The following is a 17,740-nucleotide window of genomic DNA, read 5'->3' as shown; positions in this document are numbered from 1 at the left end:
CTGCCAGGGGGAAAAGCTATTTTGGGCACAGAAACCCTGAAAACTGCCCAGGGAGAGGCCCCAGGTTTCTGCTGAAGCCACAGCTTGTGCTAAAAAAAAGTGAGTGCAAACTCCCTGCAGCCATTAATTCCCAAACTTGGGAGCACAAAGCCACAGCCAGTGACACGGACAGGTCCCCAGTGGTGTTAGTGAGCATCCTGTGTTGTCAGGAGGGTCCTGGCAATGTCCATGAGAATATTCCAGGGTGGGGAGAGCCTCCCAGGCCAAAGTTTGGGAATTGTTCTGTGAATTGTTTCTAAGGAAACCAGCCCATGGAGATGGAATTGGTCCCCTCACATGTGTGCATCACCTGGCAAGGTGCTCTCAGGGCAGCACTAAAACCCCAATAATAATGAAATAACATCACAACAGTAATTACCACCGGCTCCTGGAGGCTACAGAAACATCCTGGGAGCAGCCTGAGCACAAAGAGCATGCCCAAACACAATGTTTTTCTATTTTTGGCAGGTCCTACTCCATTCTGAACACCACATCTTGCCCATCCCTCCAAGCCTTTGCTGATGGAGCTCTGGAGAGAAGGCAGCAGGAGGACCAAGGGCCAGGGGATGCTGGGCCCCTCACCATCATCTGCCAGAACGTGCAGGTGGGGACCCCACAGCCAGAAATCATTAGGGACAAGCTTCCAGTGAAAGGATTTTCCCTAAAAATTTATCTTTTCAATCCCTGCAGCACAAGTTACAGAGTTTTTAATGACACAACCGCATCCCCAAACTGCCTCTTCAGCTGGGGTGGCAGGACCCCATCCTGTGCCCCCCTCCATAGCTTTACACCACCTATAGTAAACATAAATATACCAGGATTATATGTATAGATAAATGTATTATGAATTCCCAAAGAGCCCCACAAACCCATAAAAGCAGTAAGTCCTGCAGCCTTCCCTGGGATGTTTGCACAAGGGCAAAGCAGGAGGAGCCTGCTGCTGGCTCCTGTGGCTTGCTCAGGTGTCTCTCCTCTCTGCTGAAGGTCAAACCTGCCGTCACTGTGATGCCTGGAGCAGAGGCTGGGCAGAGTTAAAGGAATAAAGCAGGGATTTATTAAAAGGCTTTCAAAGGACAAACCTTGGGCTGTACAAGAGCCCGGCCAAGGCTACACCCCAGATGGACTCCTGGTCACGAGTTTTCACATTTTTGTAAGTTTTAGTCCATTTCCATATTGGGTTCATTGTCCAATTCCAGCTCCAGGTGATGCAGTTCCATCCTCCCAGGTTACTCTCCTCCATTCCCTGTTTGCACTTTTTGGGGCTGGAAAAGGATTGTTCTGTGTGACTGAGCTGTGAGGAGAGCTGCTGACACTTGATCCGAAGCTCAGAGTTATGCACAGAGTCTGGAAAATATAAAAGCCCCAACTGAAGGCATCAATTCCCTTGCAGCCCCTGAGGATAAGCAGCCAGCCGGGCCCTCAGAAGCGCTGCCTGTTCGTCTGCAGGCACGGCGAGAGGATGGATGTGGTTTTTGGGAAGTACTGGCTGTCCCAGTGCTTCGATGCCAAAGGTGAGCCCGGGGTGCTGCATACAGGTAAAACCTTACAGAAGAAAGGCCTTATTGTCGTTGGGTTTGCAGGTCCCCAGGATGAGGGAAGAGATGAATCTGACTCTGTATTTCTTAGAAGGCTGATTTATTATATTATGATGTTATATTATACTAAAATGCTATACTAAAGCTATACTAAAAAGAATAGAGATATGAATACATCAAAAGGCTAGGAAAAAGAATGAATAATAAAGCTGTACTAAAAAGAATAGAGAAAGGAATACATCAGAAGGCTAGGAAAAAGAATGAATAATAAAAATCTGTGACTGCTCAGAGCCTCGACGCAGCTGGACCATGATGGGTCATCAAGTAAAAACAATCCACATGAGACCAATCAAAGATGCCCCTGTTGGTAAACCATCTCCAGAGCACATTCCACAGCCATCAGATAGTTACTGTTTGCATTTCTTTTCTGAGGCTTCTCAGGAGAAAAATCCTAGCAAAAGGATTTTCATAAAATATCATGGTGACACCTTACAATGTTGTAGTTGAGAAGGTCACAACACAAAGCAACACTCCATTTTCAGAAGGTTTCAAACCTGTTTTTATTACAGCATGGATGCTTTTTATACAATCTTACAAAACTCTGCAGTTTACACTTTGCTCATTGGTCAGGAGAGACAAACAAAGTGCTCATTGGAACAGGCAGTTGCAGGTTTCTGTTATTTATCCTTCTTTCTTTCTTGGTTTCTGTGTCAACAACTTTGGTAGAGAATTCTTTCAGGGGTAAATGTGGATCCTCTTATCAAACTCCTCTCTGGCTCACAGAAGTCGCTGTAAAACTCTTCCACGTTATAAAATTAGGCCTTGCTATTTCAGCTGAATTAACAGGTAGCCTGTTAAGTTCCCATGGAAAAGAACCACGAGAATGGCTTTACATAACAATCTGTTCTTGTCAAAAGGCAGCTTGCATCTGTGAAAACAAAGAAATCCACAAAGAAAAAATGCGAACACCTGTGTAAAGAGAGTCATAGCACGTACACACCTTCTAACCAATGAATTGAGTGGCAAGAAAGTTAGAATTTATTCTAATAATTTAGTTAGTTTTATTCTAACCAACCTGAATAAAACACAGTAACTTGGAAATTGGATAAAAAATAGGCTGTGACGTTAAAGTGGAGCCTTTGCTGCTGGAACTTTGAAGTGTTCTGCCTGTTGTTATTCACCTTTATCGTTATATGGGGGTATCCCAGGATTTAGTGGAGGAAGGAGAAGTGGCCACTGCCTGGTGGAAGCTGTGGGTTTTAACACAAAATGGTGATTTTTGTGCAGCCAGCAGCAGCAAGTCATCCAGGGAGGAAATACTCCATTTGGCAATATTTGGGAAAATATTGCAGGAGTGATTACACCCTGCAGTTACATCACCAAAGAGAAAATGCAGTCGTGATGCTGGTAGTCAGTGTTCATGAAAACATTTGCTGCCATCAAAGAAAAATTTTGCACTGCTGGCTCTCCTGAAATGGAGCCATTGACTTGTTAAGTGAAAATAACACTGCTCAGAGTGGGTTTTGGGGCATAAATTGCTGTTTTCAACCCGGTATTATGCTTGGGTTTCATACCAGTGAACAAATTATAACTTCAGGCTCTGTTGGCTTAGAGTTGATCAGAAATCTGTCCTAAAAGTCTTTCTTCTATTCAAAACCACCAATACCTTGTAGTGAAAGGATAATTTAACAACTCCCTTCATTCTACACTATGACTGAAGTGCTGTGGTGTTCTCACCTCCTGTAAAAGTGGAATGTTTGTTGTGGGATAGAAATTACTTTCCCATGGGGAAATCAGTCCTACAAAAAAAATGTTAGAACCTTAGCAACATTCTGTGCTGATTTTGAGCTGGTGAGAGGTATTTAATTTAATTTTTGTGAGATTCCTGATGGATTTACAAGGGAAAAAAAAAAAAAAACAAACCAAAACTACTCACAAGCCAGGCTTAGGCAGGACCTGCACAGCACAGCTGAGGTGGTGGGAGAGGGGAAAATCAGGTGTGATGTCCCTGCCTCTGCCTGGGGGAATAACTGCAGCTTGGCACCTCTCCCTGCAGGCAGGTACATGCGCAGTAACCTGAATATGCCTCACAATTTACCTCAGAGGAGTGGTGGTTTCAGGGATTACGAAAAAGATGCTCCCATCACCGTGCTGGGCTGCACCCAGGCCAGGCTCGTGGGTAAGTGCTGCTCAGCAAGCAAAGCTTGCAGCTGGACGAGGGGGGATTTGGGGGGGATTTTGGGAAGGAATTGTTCCTGTGACTGTGGCACAGGTTGTCCATCCATGGAAGTGTCCAAGGCCAGGCTGGACAGGGTTTGGAGCAAGCTGGGGTTGTGGAAAGTGTTCCTGCCCAGAGGTTTTTTGTTTTTTTCCATCCCAAATGATTCCATGGGTTTGGAGCTACCTGGTTTAGTGGAAGGTGTCTCTGCCCAGGAGGTTTTTGGTTTTTCTAACCCAAATGATTCCATGGTTCCATGAAGATCTTGCCCAGGAAGCTTCATTATTTTCCTCCCACTTCCTCCCATTATCTTCCTCCCCATCAGAGAAAGGAAACGTGCAAGGCAGGAAAAAATGGATTGGATGCCCTGAGCTAACGGGATTTAAATCTTTCAAGGAGCTTTGCAAAGTCTCTTCACCCTCCCCAGCAATTTCCCTCTTCCAAAGGAAACCTCATCTCCTTCAGCTGCTGAGGAGAAGGCAAAGCAGAGATGTAGGACTGGGGGAAATCAAAGCCATCAAAGGATGGGTGCCGTGGGAAGATTGTGTTATTATCCACATTGTGGAGCAATGCAGCAGTGTGGCTGTCACCTCCTGCAAAATCTGCTTTTTTCACCCAGTTTGCCACACCAGTATCCTTTTATCAGTCTGCCTGGCTTTTTATTGTCACAAATAACTTCCAGTGTTCTCCCATCCTGCCTCCTGAGCCTGCTGGTTTGTGCACAGACACAAAATCCTCTGCCAGGAGCACGTCTTGAGAGCTGTGATGAGGGAGCCCAGCCCCTCAAAGACACGAGCTCTGAGCATTTCCTCCAACTCAGATCCTTCCGAGCACTCCTTGCTGGTCACATCCAAAGTGGGGCAGCTAAAATTATCCTGCCTTTTCTGAACACAAATAAATCACAGTGCAGCAGCAGGAGGGTGCTCAGGCTCCACATGGCAGCGGGGTTTGCAGTCTGCACAGGACAGAAGGGACCCTGTGAATGTCACAGCACACTTTGCTGGTGGCATTTGGGGGACAGGACACACTTAGGGTGGCATTAAGAGCTCCAAGGACACTGCTGATGGCACTCAGGGACAAGGACACACTTTGGTGGCATTAAGAGCTCCAAGGACACTTTGCTGGTGGCATTCAGGGGACAAGGACACAGTTTGGGTGGCACTGAAGAGCTCCAAGGACACTTTGCTGGTGGCATTAGAGGGGTCTCTGGACACCCTTTCCTGGTGGCATTCAAGGGGTCTGAGGACACTTTGCTGGTGGCTTTGAAGAGGTCCAAGGACACATTTTGCTGTGGCATTCAGGGGTTCAAGGACACACTTTGCTAATGGCAGTAAAGGGGTCCAAGGACACACAGTTTGTGACATTAAAGGGGTCACTTTGCTGGTGGCATTCATGGGGTCTCAGGACACATTGCTGGTGGCAGTAAAGGGATTCCAGGACACATTTTGTGGGGAATTAAAGGGGTTTGAGGGCACACTTTCCTGGCGGCAATGAATGGGTCCAAGGACACTTTGCTGGTGGCATTTGAGGGTCTGAGGGGACACTTTGGTGGTGGCAATAAAGGGATTTGAAGACACACTTTGCTGGTGGCATTCAAGGGGTCCCAGGACCCACTTTGCTGTGGCATTCAGGGGATTAAGGGGACACAGTTCGCTGGTGGCATTCAAGGTGGCAAGGACGCACTTTGTGTGACATTAAAGGGTTTTGAGGACACACATCAGTGGTGGCATTAAAAAGCTCCAAGGACACACTTTGTGTGGCATTAAAGGGGTCCAAGGACACAATTTGTGTGGCATTAAAAGGGTTTGAGGACACACTTTATGTGGCATTAAAAGGTTCCAAGGACACACTTTCCTGGTGGCATTTGGGGGATCTTAGGATACACTTTGCTGGTGACATTAAAAGAGTCCAAGGACACATTTTGTGTGGCATTAAAGGGGTCCAAGGCACAATTTGTGTGGCTGCTGGTGGCACTGAGGGGGTCTGGGGACACACCTTGCCATGGCTTTCAAGGGTCCAAGGACACGGCTGCAGCTGTGGTGGCACCGTGTGACCTCCACACGATTCCTGTGATGACCCAAGCCCTGAGCAGCTCCTGTGACACGGGGCTGGCAGATGTCCCTCTCCTCAGTGTCCCCTCTTCTCCCAAGGCGTTTCTAGGTCAGCCTGCCATGGTGACAGCCACTGTCAGCGTGAGTGTCCCCTCCTTGCTGCCACGCCTTTTCCAGAAGGAAAATGTGCCTGCTGCTCACTGCCAGCCTGAGCAGATCCCTGCTCTCCTTGGCTTCTGCAGGAAAATGAAAAACCCCGATACAGGAATATTAAAAACCCTGATACAGGAACATTAAAACCCTTATGTAGGAATATTGAAACCCTGATGTAGGAATATTAAAAACCCTGATGCAGGAATATTGAAACCCTGACACAGGAATATTGAAACCCTGATGTAGGAATATTAAAAACCCTGATGCAGGAATATTGAAACCCTGATGCAGGAATATTAAAACCCTGACACAGGAATATTAAAAACCCTGATTCAGGACCATTAAAAACCCTGATACATGACTATTAAAACCCTGATACAGGAATATTAAAACCCTTATGTAGGAACATTAAAAACCCTGATGTAGGAATATTGAAACCCTGATGTAGAAATATTAAAACCCTGACACAGGAATATTAAAACCCTGATGCAGGAACATTGAAACCCAGATGTAGGAATATTAAAACCTTGAAGTAGGAATATTAAAACCCTGATACAGGAACATTAAAACCCTGATACAGGAACATTGAAGCCCTGATGTAGAAATATCAAAAACCCTGATACGGGAATATTTAAAACCCTGATGCAGGAATATTAAAACCCTGATGCAGGAATATTAAAACCCCTGCTATTAACACATTACCAAGCCTGGCAGTGGAGGTGATTCTCATCCTGTTGGCAGTGGTCTCTCCCAGCTGTGTAATGAGATTTATGCTAGCAGGGACTCCAGCCCACTGAATTCAGCTGGGTTTGAGTTGTGTTCAATCCTTTGATTTATGGCTTACAAATGCAATTAAATTAAACCCAAGACCTTTACAATTTTTTTCTGGCTGCTTTTTTGGCCAGACCCAAAGAAGCAGCTCCTTGCAGTGCCTTTCACCTGGATTTATTCACAAAAATCAATTATTATTATTATTATTATTATTATTATATATTAAGTGACTGGCAATCATTATTTCCATAGCAATATATTTTATATCAGCACAATCCATAAGGAACCCTTTTCTAATTGCACCAGCTGCCAACCAGAGCTTGACATTCATTACACGTTCATTCATTCATACATTCATACATTATTTTATCATTAATAATTATTTAATTATTTACAAATCAATTGTAGAGCATACATTAAACAAACACTTAATTTTCTATAGAAAACCAACAAATTAACAAATACCTGAAGCATTAAAGCTGCTCTCTTCCTTCCCATTGCTATCTGGCCTCCTCTCCTTCTTTTCCAGGTAAACATCCTCCTTTTTCAGGAGAACAGCCTGGAGATCCAGGTGGAGCCAGGCTTGTTTCAGCGGACCATACACATGAAATAAATTTAATTATTTTTCGTTTTTATAGTGAATATTCTTTTAATTCTTTTAATCAATTCTAGGGCATTCTCTCATAGAATTCTGTCCGTTTCCCAGGCATGCAGCAAGAGAACACACTGAAGATCCGCGTGGAGCCGGGCCTGTTCGAGCAGACAATACACATGAAATAAATTTAATTATTTTTCATTTTTATAATGAATATTTTTTTACTTATTTACAAATCAGTTCTAGGGCATTCTCTCAGAATTCTGTCCATTTCCCAGGCATGCAGCAGGAGAACACGCTGAAGATCCGCGTGGAGCCGGGCCTGTTCGAGCGGACAATACACATGAAATAATTTTTTTTTTTTCATTTTTATAATGGATAATTTTTAATTCTTTACAAATCAATTTTGGTGCATTCTCTCAGAATTCTCACTGTTTCCAGGCATGCAGCAGGAGAACACGCTGAAGATCCGCGTGGAGCCGGGCCTGTTCGAGTGGACCAAGTGGGTGTCGGGGAGCTCGCTGCCCGCCTGGATCCCGCCCGCGGACCTGGCCGCAGCCACGCTCAGCGTGGACACAACCTACAGGTACCGGGGCTGGGGGCTCCGCGGGGCTCCGCACCCAGCTCTGCCCGGGGGCAAGTGCAGTGCTGGGGGGAAGAGCTGCTCAGGCTCTCGAAGGAAACTCGAGCAGGCTCGAGGCTGCTGTGCTGAATGTGGCCTGAAAATTATATATAAATATATATAAATATATATATATATATATATTTATATATATAAATATATATTTTTTAAATTTATATATATATATATAAATATATATATGTATGTCTATGTGTATGTGTATATGTATGTATATTTATATGTATATATACATATAATAATATCTATAAATATATAAAATATGTATATAAAATACATACATTACCTGAAAATTGTATATTTTATATATATAATATATATGTGTGTGTATATCTATGTTAAAATATATATATATTATTGTATATATAAAATATATATAAATATATATATGTCTATATGTATGTGTCTGTATATATGTATGTATATATATATGAAATCATATATATAAATATATACATATATAAAAATATATATATGACCTGAAAATTCTGTATTATATATATAGAATATGTATGTGTGTATATATATAAAAATATAGATACATATATATATGTATTAAAATCTATCTAAATATATATGTATATATATTATGTGCATAGGTATATGTATGTGTATATATATATATATATAAATGTCTATACATATATATTAAAAATATATATTACCTGAAAATTCTATACAATATATGCAGACTATATATATGTGACCTGAAAATTATATTTTATATATATATATATATAAAATATTAAATATATAGATAAATATATTATAGAATAGATATTATTTTATCTATTTATATGTAAACTATATAAACATATGATTGTATAGAAAATATATACACTATGTATGAAATATATAAATATTGATAATAGATCCAATTCTTGATATTTATATAAATTATATAAATATAATTATTTATTAAAAATATATGTATAAAATAAATTTTGGCTTATTATAAACCAAGATTCCCATATCACTGGCAATTCCTCCTGATCACGGAGGTTGCACACACCTCACAGTTAGTTAGAATTCTATATTTGTACAATTTCCGGGCTGTGTTTTTCTCCTCCCAGACCCCTTGCAGTTAGAATTCTTTATTTTTACAATATTTCCCGGCTGTGTTTTTCTCCTCCCAGACCTCATATTCCCGTCAGCAAGTTGGTGGTTTCTGAGTCTTACGACTCCTACATCAGCAGAAGCTACCAAGTAACGAAGGAAATCATCAGTGAATGTAAAGGCAAAGGTGAGTGCTGCAGGGGGGATGGCAATTCCAATATTCCTGAAATCTTTCCCTCTGAGGGGATGAATTCCCACCTCTGGATCTCTCATCCTCTCTCCCAGAAGCATCAGAAAGTCCTGAGCTTTAATTCCAGATAAACTCCTTTTACAGGAGAGGGCCAGAAAGTTAAATAGCAGAATTATTTTAGGCATCCCATTGGAATGATGGGAATTTATTCCCAGGGGAATAAATGAATTATTTTTCAGATACATCACCTTACAAGAAAGGGCCAACAAGAAAGTTAAATAGCAGAATTATTTTAGGGATCCCAACCCATTGGAGTGATAGGAATTTATTCCCAAGGGAATAAATGAATTATTTGCCCTCTGCTTTGTGTTCCCAGCACTAAATGGGGCATTTGCCCTCCAAAAACCTTAGAACATTTCTCCAAACACAATACTGAATTTTTTTTTTTAAATCCCTAGCTGTCGTTGTTGATCCAAAACATTCTGAGAATCCCTAAATTCTGGTGTTTTCACTGATTTCCTCTCACTGACCTGTCTCTGCCTTCTAAGCTTTGATATGAATGGTTTGCACACAAAAATCAAAAGCACAGTGGGGCATTGCTTGTGAAGGATCTCGGAAATGGAAACGCAAAGCTGCCACTGTGCAAAGCCAGCAAGTGAAATTAAAGTGTTTGTTGTAACAGGAATTAATTTTTGCCTAGGCAAAAAGCATCTGCTTCCCAACACAGCTGAAATCTCACTGGAATTCTTGTTTTTTCCAGAAAGCATTTTTAAACCAAGTAGGAGTGAGTTAACCACTACCCTGAAAATTGAGAAATGCTCTAAACATGTTAACAAATCCCATTTTCCCCTTCATTCCGTATTGTATTTGCAAGGTGCCCCGTGGCAGGAAGGAATGATTAATCTGTCTCCATGTTCTCAGAAGGCTAATTTATTATTTTATTGTCTATATTACACTAAAGAATACTATACTAAACTATACTAAAGAATACAAAAAGGATACAGACAGAAAGCTAAAAAAATAATAATGAAAACGTGTGACTCTCTCCAGAGTTCCAACACAGATTGGCCAACGAGTCAAAACAATTCAATGAAACAATCACCTGTTGGATAAACAATCTCCAACCACATTCCAAAGCAGCAAAACACAGGAGAAGCAAATGAGATCAGAATTGTTTTCCTTTTTCTCTGAGGCTTCTCAGCTTCCCAGGAGAAAAATCTTGGCAAAGGGATTTTTCAGAAAATACAAATGTGGCAATTCTCAGTTTGATGTGTTGTTGTAAGATGAAGTGTTTTAAAAGGCTGCTTGATCTGGGGCACCAGCCCCTAAACCTGGCTTTAGCTCCCTCCTCAGGCTGCCTTTCTCATTTTGTCTCAGGAAACAACATCCTGATCGTGGCTCATGCATCCTCCCTGGAGGCCTGCACCTGCCAGCTCCAGGGGCTGTCACCCCAGAACTCCAAGGATTTTGTACAGATGGTCCGAAAGGTAACGGCCAGCGGGAGCAGGGCCCTGGCTCTGCAGAGACAAAACCAGCTGGAAATCTGCTGCAGCAGGGTTTGGGCTGAGTTTCACTCATTTCAGGAGTCAGGAGGGTGAGGGAGAAGGGTTTGAGGGGCTGGGACAGAGTGTGGGGTCAGGGACCCTCCTGAGATGCTTTTGCAGGGACCCTTTAGGGCTTTTTTGAAGTCAGGTGTCCATCTAAAATGGGTTTGCAAGGACTATTTGTGCTTTGTGGGGTCAGATGCCCACCTCAGTTTGGTGTTTTGTGGGGTCAGATGCCCATTTAAGATGGGTTTGCAGGGACTGTTTGTGCTTTGTGGGGTCAGGTGTCCATCTAATATGGGTTTGCAGGGACAGTTTAGGGTTTTGTGGGTTCAGGTGCCCTCCTGAGTTTGGTGTTTTGTGGGGTCAAGTGCCCGTTTAAGATGGGTTTGCAGGGACCTTTTAGGGCTTTGTGGGGTCAGGTGCCCTCCTGAGATGGGTTTGCAGAGACTGTTTTGGCTTTGTGGGGTCAGGTGTCCATCTAATATGGGTTTGCAGGGACAATTTAGGGTTTTGTGGGGTCAGATGCCCACCTGAGATGGGTTTGCAGAGACTCTTTTGGCTTTGTGGGGTCAGATGCCCATTTCAGATGGGTGTGCAGGGACAGTCTGTGCTTTGTGGGGTCAGATGGCCACCTGAGTTTGGTGCTTTGTGGGGACAGGTGTCAACCTAAGATGGGTTTGCAGGGACCTTTTAAGGCTTTGTGGGGTCAGGTGTCCACCTAAGATGGGTTTCAGGGACAGTTTGTGCTTTGTGGGTTCAGGTGCCCTCCTGAGATGGGTTTGCAGAGACTGTTTTGGCTTTGTGGGGTCAGGTGTCCATCTAATATGGGTTTCAGGGACTGTTTTGGGTTTGTGGGGTCAGGTGTCCATCTAAGATGGGTTTTCAGGGACAGTTTGTGCTTTGTGGGGTCAGGTGCCCTCCTGAGATGGGTTTGCAGGGACTCTTTAGGGCTTTGTGGGTACCAGGGGCTGTGCAGAGAGCCCCAAATCTCTCCAGCACAGCCAGCCGGGCACTTCAGCCCTACAGCACCTCCCCTGCTCATCTAAAGAGATGTTCACCACCAAAAGGCTGGAAATTATAGCAGGTTTTTATTTCTTCTCCTTTCTTGCCCTCTGCAGAGGCTCCATGGGGTATTCAGGGCTCATCTGGGAACCCCTGAGCTGCAGGAACATCCACATTTCCCCCAAAGTTCAAACAAAACAGGAACAAAAATGTTCCTGAGCTGCAGGAATGTCCACATTTCCCCCAAAGCTGTGCTGGTTTGGGACCACATTTGCTTTGAGCTGGTCCCTATTTTAAAGCTGTGTTCCATTTAAAACAACATTCCGTTCAAAATTACGTTTTTAAAACTGAATTCTTAAACCTACATTCCATTCAAAACTGTATTTTTAAAAACTTCATTCTTAAAATTACATTCTCAAAACTACATTCCATTCAAAACTGCATTTTTAAACCCACATTCCAAGGGCATCATCTGTTTTTTGGGTTTTTTTTCCCAGTGTTTTGCACAGGCAGTGGTGCACAGTCTGTCAATCACCATCTGAAAATGGACTTTGGGAGGGGGAAAGAGAGAAAAAAGGGTGAAATCCTGGAGTGGCACAGCAGGGCTTCACCCCTGGGGATTCCACAGCTCAATCCCTGCTTTTTTTGCCTTAATTCCCACCTCTCTCCTCACAGATTCCCTACCTGGGCTTTTGCTCCTGTGAAGAACTGGGGGACACTGGTGTGTGGCAGCTCACAGACCCTCCCATCCTCCCTCTCACCCATGGACCAACTGGAGGCTTTAACTGGAGAGAAACCCTCCTGCAGGAGTAGGGAGCAGCCCAGCAAGGACAGCCCTTCCCAGCGCTGGAGAATGGCTCTTCTTCTTCCTTGTGTTTTACTGCCAGCAGGAAAAACCCTCCTCATCTGTCCTGTGGCTCCCTCCAAGCGTATCTCACACAGCCACAGCCCTGCCAAAATCCTCATTTACAACAAAATGGGCTGATTTGAGGTGGGGGGGAAATATTAAAATACAGCTCGAGGCTCTTGCACGGCTCGGGGTTGGTTTCCTCACCTTGAAGGAGCTCTGGTGACACTTTCACTGCCACTGCAGGGACAGGGAGCTCTGTGTGTGTCAGGCAGGATGCTGGGGGTGTTTTCTCACTGCTGTTTTTGCAAGGTGTCTGCACCTTTTTCAGCACCTCGTGCTTGCTCCTCTCCCAGCCCCCAAAGCCTCAGCACCTTCCAGAAAAAATAAAAGGGTTTTATTTCCTTCCCCCAGGCTGGAAACGAGCCCAGCGTTGCCTCTGCAGGCTGCCCCAGGTTATTCCTCCCTCTCCTCTGAGCAGAGATGGGAGTGCTCAAAATGTGCTGGATGTTGTGCAGAGATTGGTTGGTATTCAGGAAAATTCTGGATCAGAGGAAAATTCTGAGTTTCATATCTGTTACAGCAATTCCAGCTTCCCTGAAGAGGAGAAAAAAACTGGGCTGAAAGGAACCCCAAAAGAGGAGAAACAATTGGGATGGAGGAAACCCCAAAAAAAGGAGAAATAACTGGGGTGGAGGAAACCACAAAAAAAGGAGAAATGATTGGGATGGAGGAAACCCCAAAACAAGGAGAAATAATTGGGAGGAGGAAACCCCAAAAAAAGGAGAAATAATTGGGATGGAGGAAACCCCAAAACAAGGAGAAATAATTGGGAGGAGGAAACCCCAAAAAAAGGAGAAATAATTGGGATGGAGGAAACCCCAAAACAAGGAGAAATAATTGGGAGGAGGAAACCCCAAAAAAAGGAGAAATAATTGGGATGGAGGAAACCCCAAAACAAGGAGAAATAATTGGGAGGAGGAAACCCCAAAAAAAGGAGAAATAATTGGGATGGAGGAAACCCCAAAACAAGGAGAAATAATTGGGAGGAGGAAACCCCAAAAAAAGGAGAAATAATTGGGATGGAGGAAACCCCAAAACAAGGAGAAATAATTGGGAGGAGGAAACCCCAAAAAAAGGAAACCCCAAAAGAGAAACAACTGGGCTGGAGCAACCCCGGAGGGGCTGAGCTCCCCAGTTTGGAGCTGCCCATCCTGTCCCTGCTCAGCCCAGCCTGGCCAACATCCCAGCTATTCCCACAATCCACAGGACAAATATCCCATTATTCCTACTTTTAGGACTGTGTAACACCCCTTAGGCCACTCGTAAGTGCTTTATCACAGCAGGGATGGAACTGAAAAGTCAGGGAGAAAATTTAGGACAGGGCAAGGGAATAAAAATAAATCCTGTTCCTGTGTGGTTTTATCGCTGTCAGGTTCATTTTTAATTGGCAGTTAAACTATTTTTGGCTGTGTGCAGACATTCCGAGGAGCATTTCTGGCTTGTTTTCATCCATGCAAAAAAAAAAAAAAAAAAAAAAAATTAATTAAATATTTGACAATCACACCAAAAAAAAAAAAGAAAGAATTTGGTTGCTGAGGCGTCTGAATTCTCCAGATTTTTTGTTTCATGCCAGCAAGGTGTAAATTGGGGCAGGAAATATTGTTGTATTCTTATATTTATTGCTCAGATCCTGCTGGAGATGAGTGACATTAAAAGGAGTTTTTCAGGAGCACGAAACAGAGAGGGAGCAAAAGCTGAATGCACAATTTGAGTGGTGTCAGCTGCTCTTTGATATAGTAATAGAGAAAAAAAGTGTTCTGCTTGAGGAGGTAGATGTTAAAATACTCTTCTTTAAGAAAATATATATATTTTTGGATGTTTGGGAAATATTTTGACAATTGTAGTCTTCGTCTCGAATTAGGTGTCAAGAATCACAGGGAGAAAAAATCTTATTTTCTTCAGCATTTTGAGTTTTCTTGGGGGTTTTGTGTTAAGCAGTCTCGTGTTGAAAAGGCTTTTTGGGTGGGAAAAAAAGAGAAAAAATGTTGTTCCTTTTAAATTTATAATTGAGAGGTTAAGAAGACAAAAGAATTGCTGCTTCACTTTCACCCCGTTAATGTGGATTTAATGCTCATTAATGTGGATTTAATGCTCATTAATGTGGATTTAATGTCACTCCAGTGGTTTGTCCCAGAACATTCAACTTGAGCTCGCCAAAATCTTTTCCTTCACTGTGAGCTGCATCAGATCCCAAGTTTATTCTAACAGCACTTCCCAGGTTTCTCCTTCTCTCCACAATTAAGGGAAAAAAAAAGCTGCAAACCTGCCAAGAACAAACAGTTAATTTTTATCATTTGCAATGTATGGCTTAGAAAAAAACAAGAATTAAATGGACATTACACCCAGATCAACAGAGCTTCGCTTGTTTATGCAAAATGAGGATCCAGACCGTGATAATTTCAGTAAAAATTGGTATTTCCCTTTTCACTCCAGGCAGCAGTTTCAGACAGAAGCTGGCTGAGGCCAGGGGACTCTGCTGCTGGGAAATTGCAGTGAATTTGAGAGTTTTTATCCCCAAACAATGCCTTTGGTTTGTGGTTTGGTTTAATTCCTGTCTAAAGAGGCACAGAGGAAATTATCAAGGTAGGAGGGATGGGGGAGCAGAGTGCTGGGATGGTGTCACTGAACAAAAATGCAATTAACAGTGGCTGTTAATTAACAGGTTGGCTGCAAAGGCTCTAAATCACTTCTTGCTGCTCCCCACTTCCTCAAATTCATCCCCCAGGGACTCTTCATAACCCACAACAGAAAATACTCAGCCAGTTCCTTCATTATTTCCCCTTAAAATGTATTTTCTGAACTTTCTCTCCATGACATCTCTTCAGACTTGATGTTATCAACAGCTCCTTTTTCTTTCGGTTTTCTTTTGTTTCATTTTCAACCTGTTGTATCATTCTGTTTACTACGGATTTTATTTTTTATTTAGTGTGAGCAGATTGTATTTATTTGAGGAAAAAAACCAAAATGTTTGCTGTTTAAAAAAAAACCCCAATAATTGTATTGCCAAAAAAAAAGCTGTAATTACCTGTGACATCTGTATTTTTTTATTTTTGGGGATGGGGCAGGCGGGGTGGGGGGTGGTTGTTTTTAATCTCAGTTTTGAGTGCTAACAACTGTTAAAACAACCACTGCGTTTGAATTTGCTTCTCACATTAAACGGAACTCTGAAAAGCCAGACGCAAATATCTCGAAGGTGATTTAATCAAGATGCCAAGCGCCCTTCCTATTTCAGATTTCCTCCGGAGCATGGTGGGATTTTGAGCTGCGTTTTCCTTTTTTCCTGAGGCTGAAATTCACTCACTTGACAGCAGATGGCACAAAATTCCCCGACTGCGCTTCTCCGGGCTCAGGGATGCGGTTTTCCCTCTGAATTCAGATTTTCCCCGGAGTTATTTCCCTCTCGGGTCTGGATGTGTGGAACTGAAGCCACAACTTTCAAGCCAAACTTACTTTTCCAACACATCTTTCTCAATCCGGATTTTCATTTTCATCATCTTTCAACCCAGCTGCTTTTAAATTCACGACTTGCAGCTCTGTTTTCTAGTAAAATCGATTCATGATGATGACCACAACAGCCACAGCTTTCATCAACCCAATACCCACTGAGTGATGCACCTGAAGATTTCATGGAAACAGGTCCTAATAAACCAGGAATAAAACACACCATGTGTTTATAATTAATTTTCTCCACTTCACTCAAGCACACACAGGTTTTGAACAATAAATATCAAATTAAATTCAGTTTATTTTGACTGTAACAGTCGTCCACACCAAATTTTGAGCAGTTGCAAAGGAGGGCCGGAAGAGGATCTGCCAAAAATTCTTTTTGGGGAATCACAAATCACGAGATAAACTTGGATAAATGTGATGTTATCACACCCCTGGGGGGACACCAGGCTGGAATCATCAGACCTGCAAGGGGAAACCCCAATCCTGTCCCCTGGCACCTGCTGGTGTCCCCATCCCTCCTCCCAGCACCTCCTGCCACAAGCACAGGCAGCAATTCCCTTTTCCCACTGCTGCTCCTGCAGCATCCCCGCAGGCACAGCCCGCCAAAAAACTCCGGGCAACGCCACAGTGGCACAAAAGTGACATTTTCTTTTTAGTCCAAGCATTTAAAATGGGTTTTTAGGCAGCCTTGCCACATCCATGCGTGACATTTTTTAGTCCAGGCATTTTAAATTGGTTTTTAGGCAGCCTTGCCACATCCGTGAGTGTCATTTTTATAATTCAGGCATTTAAAATGGGTTTAAAGCAGCCTTGCCACATCCACGAGTGACATTTTTTAGTCCAGCCATTTAAAACAGGTTTTCAAGCAGCTTTGCCACTTCCACAAGTGTAATTTTTATAATCCAGGCATTTAAAATGGGTTTTAAGCAGCCTTGCCACTTCCACGAGTGACATTTTTTTAATCCAGGGATTTAAAATGGGTTTTCAAGCAGTCTTGCCACTTCCACGAGTGACATTTTTTTAATCCAGGCATTTAAAATGCTTTTTAAGCTGCCATGCCACATCCACAAGTGGCGTTTTTCTTTTTAATCCAGGCATTTAAAATGGCTTTTAAACTGCCTTGCCATATCCACAGATGGCTTTTTTTTTTTTTTTTAATCCAGGCATTTAAAATGGGTTTTAAGCTGCCTTGCCACATCCACGAGTGACATTTTTAAATCCAGGTATTTAAAATGGGTTTTAAGCTGCCTTGCCACATCCACGAGTGACATTTTTAAATCCAAGGATTTAAAATGGAGTTTTAAGCTGCCTTGCCACATCCACGAGTGACATTTTTAAATCCAAGGATTTAAAATGGGTTTTCAAGCAGCCTTGCCACACAGCCACCAAGTGCGTGCTGCCTTCCTCACCTGGGGAATGACATCCCGGGGATCACAGCAGCAGGGAGACCCCACCCCACATTTCCCTGCCCTTTTCCCTTCTCCCTGCCCGCATCCCCCGCGCTCAGCCGCTTTAGGGACCGCGCTGAGTTTGGAGTCCCCGCGGCTGTCGGAGGGACCCGTGAGGTCACCGTGTCTCGGCAG

At 43.1% G+C, this 17,740-nt stretch overlaps 1 protein-coding gene across 1 annotated transcript in view; it reads left to right on the top strand.

The window, feature by feature from the left end:
• Positions 1–15,738, top strand: part of UBASH3B (ubiquitin associated and SH3 domain containing B) — a 68,491-nt gene extending 52,753 nt beyond the window's left edge. The window contains exons 7-14 of the mRNA XM_041480562.1: positions 508–643; positions 1,430–1,550; positions 3,631–3,771; positions 7,641–7,682; positions 7,786–7,948; positions 9,139–9,245; positions 10,626–10,735; positions 12,473–15,738. Coding sequence (XP_041336496.1) covers positions 508–643; positions 1,430–1,550; positions 3,631–3,771; positions 7,641–7,682; positions 7,786–7,948; positions 9,139–9,245; positions 10,626–10,735; positions 12,473–12,610 — 958 coding nt within the window. The 3' untranslated portion in view covers positions 12,611–15,738. The remainder of the gene's footprint in view (positions 1–507; positions 644–1,429; positions 1,551–3,630; positions 3,772–7,640; positions 7,683–7,785; positions 7,949–9,138; positions 9,246–10,625; positions 10,736–12,472) is intronic.
• The last annotated feature ends 2,002 nt before the right edge of the window (positions 15,739–17,740 follow it).

This window comes from Pyrgilauda ruficollis, unplaced genomic scaffold (genome assembly GCF_017590135.1).
Source record: "Pyrgilauda ruficollis isolate IOZ18807 unplaced genomic scaffold, ASM1759013v1 scaffold52, whole genome shotgun sequence".
Lineage (NCBI taxonomy): Eukaryota > Metazoa > Chordata > Aves > Passeriformes > Passeridae > Pyrgilauda > Pyrgilauda ruficollis.
The sequence above is the reverse complement of the archived record's forward strand: the minus strand, read 5'-3'. Positions and strand labels throughout refer to the sequence as shown.